Source organism: Carya illinoinensis, chromosome 5, assembly GCF_018687715.1.
Source record: "Carya illinoinensis cultivar Pawnee chromosome 5, C.illinoinensisPawnee_v1, whole genome shotgun sequence".
NCBI lineage: Eukaryota > Viridiplantae > Streptophyta > Magnoliopsida > Fagales > Juglandaceae > Carya > Carya illinoinensis.
Window position 1 is genome coordinate 30,825,488 of NC_056756.1, and position 5,110 is coordinate 30,830,597.

The following is a 5,110-nucleotide window of genomic DNA, read 5'->3' on the forward strand; positions in this document are numbered from 1 at the left end:
AAAACAAGGACGTGGAGAGGATTATACGTATTTTCACCCCTTCTTCACGGTTGTTAAGGTCTTTCTGGATTGCCTCGTCAATTCAATTGGGGTAGGTGTGATGAGGCTAGGCTTGTGGTCCAGCAGTAGACTAGTGGTGTAGAGCTGTACCCAACTCTGGTTTCTATGTTTTGGATGGCCCAACCCTTCCCTTCAGCGACCATGAACTAGTTTTAGTTGGATATAGTTGTACTACCCTACCAGCATTATTTAGTTATTAATTTAGATTATAGACAAATGGAATAACTATAAAAAATAATAGAGTTCACTATAAAATTTAAGTTGTTAATGGTGAATTCTTTTTTTAAAAAAGTAATGCTGGCACTTGTATAACCTATGATTGTATCTATTATTATTCATTAACTATATAGGCTATATAATCTGTCTCTTAATTCTCATTTATAAGTGAGTGGAAGGTCAATCCTGTTTTACCTTTTTTTCTTATTTTTATAATTTATTTTTACTAATATTTTATTTCTTTTATTTTAACTATTTATTATTCTTTAATCTAATAATTATTGGCCTCTAAAAACTATTTTTTATGTTTTTTTATAATTAGGTGATAGATATGGAATTTAAATGTAACGTGTTAACTCTTGATCAATTGACATCTTTAACATGCACTTAGAAAACAATAATATTGTGGAAGGTGCTTTACATCAATTATTGAAACTATAAATTCTAATGGAACAAATCTCATTTCATTGGATCATTTGATTTTGGAAATTCAGATGTTGGTTAGAATATCTTAGGATTATGAGATTATTAAGGTTGGTCGACATGGTAATGAAGCTGCTTATTTGCTTGCTCGTCATGCCAACTGGGTGGAAAATACAGTTCAATGGTGACACCAGTGTCTGATTTTATTAAGTCTCGTGTATTATTAGTTATTGCAATGTGGCTATTTTATGTTGTATTTGACTCATATAATTTTTTTTTTTATAAAAAATAAAAAATAAAACAATAATATAACTTGTACAAGTAAGATATAGTTTATAATAAAATAAAATTGCACACACTCGATTTCACCCCAATTTAAGGGATTTCCTCTTATCAACTACCTATCTGTCACCTAAACAATACTTGAATTAGGTATATATAGCTAATTACAGCTTTAAATGGAAGCCTTTGAAAAAGCAGGGTTCATTGATTGTACAAAAGAGTCATTTACATTACACTAAAACCAACATTATTTATAAATCTCTAATTTATTAGTGTTATAATAATTAGTAACATTTGACATTTTGATCGAATATTATTAAAATAATGTCGTATTAATTAATTAATTAATTATAAGCAAAGAAATATAGAAAGAGCAAATTGAAAATATTAAAAGGAAAGAAAACCAACTACAAAAGCAAGATTAATGATGGCGCTAACTTAATGTGAGGTATCCCACAAAAAAGAAAGACTGGCATTGTATCCATCCTTATCATCACTATCTTATCAGACAAGAAAACGCATTCTCACACCGTACGATTTCTCTGACCATAAAAGAACAAAGCAAAACCAAAGCCTACCCAGAGCCGCCCTTACTTCACAAAAGATAAAAGAGAAAGTTGGATACACTCATATCTTTCTCTCGCTTTTGTGTTTTGTCTTTTGGTTGGAGATTAGGTTCGGAGAAGTTGTTTTACTTTCCCAAAAGATTCTGAGAGATAAAGAAAGAAAGATAGGTGCTTGACAGAATTGAAGTTCTTTGCTTTTTGTATGCTTCTGTCTCTGTGAAGAAACAGAGGTAAGAGATGGAGATGATGTATTACCAGCTTGCCGGGTCGTCTTACCAGGACTCGCTGAAAGTCTTGGAGGCTGATATACAGCATGCTAATTCTTTGTGAGTTTAGTTTTTTTTTTTTTTTTTTTTTTTTTTTTTTTTTTTTTTTTTTTTTTTTTTTTTTTTTTTTTTTTAATTTTTCCTTTCAGTTGTTTTGATTGTATTTTCGACTCCAGTTTGTTCTGTTTCTGTTTTCCTGAAGTGGATAGTTTTCTGTTCTTGTATATTATTACGTTCCTTTCTTTGTACCAGTTTGTATACTTACGCTTTCAACTTTTGATGGTCAATATATGGTAAATTGTTTAGCTTGCTCGCTAATAATTAAGGGCAAAAGAAAGAGGAAAGGAAGTAGAACCCGTTTGAGCGTTAACTTATCTGTTTCCTCTGGGAATTTTAAAAGGAAAAACCAAAGGGTCCACTAATTGGGACTTTTTCATGCTTAGTACCTACCTATAATTCCTCTGGTTCAGATAATTTATGAGTGGGTGATTAGGTTGAAATGTAAAGCTAGATTGCTTTATTTGATATACTTTTGTCTAAATTTAGGATTCTGGGTGTTTAGGGCTGCTGCAATACCAAGAGCCAAGGGTGGTGCGCATCTTCAAATGAAATTGGTGTATAATCACTTGGCTCCCCTCTTTCTATTTTTACTACAGTGGATGGATTGTTCTTGCACATGTCTACTACCCAGATATCTAAATCTGTTCCACATACTTGTATACAAGGTTGGTTCCTCTATTTTTTGGCCTGTTTTAGCTGTTTTTAACAGAGTTTTCAGCTGTTGTTTTAAGTAATTTGAGCATGAAGTTTTTGGTTACCCTCTTCTATTATGTAGGTTTATGCAGATGGTGGACCAAATATATCAACGCATGGAAGGAAGGCGACAATTAGAGACTTTTATGGTATGTAAGTTTACCTACTTATTATTTTCTCATATTCTTACGATGATTAAAGTTAACAATGTTCCACTTTTTTACGGTTTATGAATACATACTCATGTTCAATGAAAACCAAATTGTAGCTGTTATCTTGCCATCCCTTCAAAGGCTCCATGGCAGCTTGGAGGAGTTGAAAGTTACCAAAGAAGGGAATCTTGGCATTGAAACTTCTGGCAAAAAGAGGGTGGAAGGAGATGGAAGACTTGCCAATGTCGATTTGGAGAGAGAAGATGAATGTGGGATTTGCTTGGAGCCTTGCGCCAAAATGGTCCTGCCTAATTGCTGCCATGCAATGTGCATCAAATGTTATCGCAATTGGTAACTATTAATGTTGCATCTCTTTTTCCTAGTGCACTAATGTTTTGAATAATAGATCATTATGAGAGTTATTATTATTTACTCTTATGGTGTTCTTTCCAAATTGCAGGAACACAAAATCAGAGTCCTGCCCTTTTTGTCGGGGTAACCTAAAGAGAGTCAAATCAGAAGACTTATGGGTGCTCACATGTGGTGACGATGTTGTTGATGCCAAAATGATTTCCAGGGAGGACCTGTTGCGTTTCTACCTTTACATCAACAGCCTGCCAAAAGATTATCCAGATGCACTTTTTGTAATGTATTATGAATATCTGATTTGATTCAAAGTAAATAAAAAGAGCAATGTACATGCTACAGACAGAAAAGGCCGACCTTCAATTCTGGGAAGAGTCTGGTAAGGGAATTCTCTGGGATTCTTACACAGAATAACAAGTTCTGCATTTTGCTTGTTTCACAATTATGAACATTAGTGGAAAGCACTCCTCTGATTAATTGTAAATTTCTTGTATTTGGAATTGCAGTTTATTTTAGTAGTCTGAAATATTTGAGGAAAAAAATGCACATGAAAGGGTGCATATTATCAGGAAAAGGTCTGGTATTTTGCTGTTTGAACAGTTATGACTCTGAAGAGAGAAGGCAATGCTATACATGTTCAGAATTTTTCTTGATATGTTCCTGCGTGGTTAGCTTTTTTGTGCTATTTGATCTTATAAATCTTATGATCTGCCTTTAATTTGTGGAGATGGAGCCTAAACCTTAGGGGTTGGCACAAGTGGAAAGGGCCTTGGTCTTGGGGCAAGGTTAGAACCTTGGGTGAAAACAATTTCTAGGGGCCACATCACATCCCATTGCTTAAAAGCTGATGATTTACCTGATCCGTGTGATGCGGGCACATTACATGAGTCTGGGGTTTAACTGGGTAGAAGACATGTTGTGTTTGCTCGATTTCCGAAATTCCTCATCATCAAAAAATTTGTGGAGATGGGTGCATTCTGAAAGCTGCTTATTTGTTTATTAGAATTATGTTTTGGCATAAAGTATATCAATGTTTTAGGCCTAATCCTTCTGGCTTTTAATTTGTAACTAGGTATTGAAAGTGTACTTTTGTTACACCTACCTAGAAAACATGTTTAGGGCTAATTGTATATCTCCTTGTGAGACAAGTCCAGTGGTGTAGTCAGGTTGTTACAATGAATTCTGTTGTTGATGTCTTCCAGCAAAAAGAAAGAACCAAAAAACGTGTTTTTGGGGATAAGTAGTGTTTAGAGGACAACTGTTCGATGGTTGTTATGGCTAATACCTAGTCATCTGCTTCCTAGAAATTTAATTGTCTCTCTTATTTTAGATTATCTCATTTCAAGTTCAAGAAACATGGAGCTACTTCCTGTCTATGTTAAAGATTATTAATGGGAAAATGTTCACGGTCAGAATGGGATTGGCATCGGAAAGTCATCTGAAACGGATTCTATGGGGATGACATTAATTAGAATTGGGAGACTCCTTGTGTGCTTCTGACCTTTCTTCTAGTTGAATCACACTCTTCGATAGAGTTTCACTTTCAGTTATTCAAGCTCCTTATCTAGATTCCCATATGATTGTGTTACATAGCTTGCTTGCTTATGTGAAACTGCTTCCCTGAACAGGTCAGACAACAGCAGCGGTAGTGCAGGACTCTTCCTTGATACTGAGAGAAAACCATAAAACTTTCGAATTGGGATTTCTACAATTAGGCTAGGCTGCCATACCCACCCGGTTCTTCTTTGGAAAATGCTAGGCCGCCCAAAGGGTGCCCCCTGCATTTGTCCCCGACGTGGGCGGCCCGTCAAGTCATTATTAAAAAAAAAATACAAAACAAAAGGGTAGAGATGAAAAAAAAAAAAAAAAATGTAAACCATACCGGACCAGATCCTGGTACCAGTTATATATTTTTAAAAATCGGTTGAAATCATCCAGTTTTTATTTATTTTTTCCTAATGTCAGACTGAACCAGTTGATATACATATATATATATATATATATTAATTTTTTATATAATTTTTTA

The 5,110-nt window shown here is 34.4% G+C and overlaps 1 protein-coding gene across 2 annotated transcripts; it reads left to right on the forward strand.

Annotated features, from left to right (window-relative positions):
* The first annotated feature begins 1,521 nt into the window (after window positions 1-1,521).
* LOC122311788 (E3 ubiquitin-protein ligase AIRP2-like) lies at window positions 1,522-3,739 on the forward strand. 2 transcript variants are annotated; one of them, XM_043126461.1, is made up of 5 exons: window positions 1,522-1,873; window positions 2,376-2,538; window positions 2,649-2,715; window positions 2,835-3,069; window positions 3,179-3,739. In XM_043126461.1, exons 1-5 carry the CDS (start codon window positions 1,785-1,787, stop codon window positions 3,387-3,389), a joined length of 765 nt encoding a protein of 254 aa, XP_042982395.1. In that variant the 5' UTR covers window positions 1,522-1,784; the 3' UTR covers window positions 3,390-3,739. The 2 variants fall into 2 exon arrangements, with proteins under 2 accessions (XP_042982395.1, XP_042982396.1); XM_043126462.1 differs by having other exon boundaries at window positions 1,525-1,873; window positions 2,360-2,538.
* The last annotated feature ends 1,371 nt before the right edge of the window (window positions 3,740-5,110 follow it).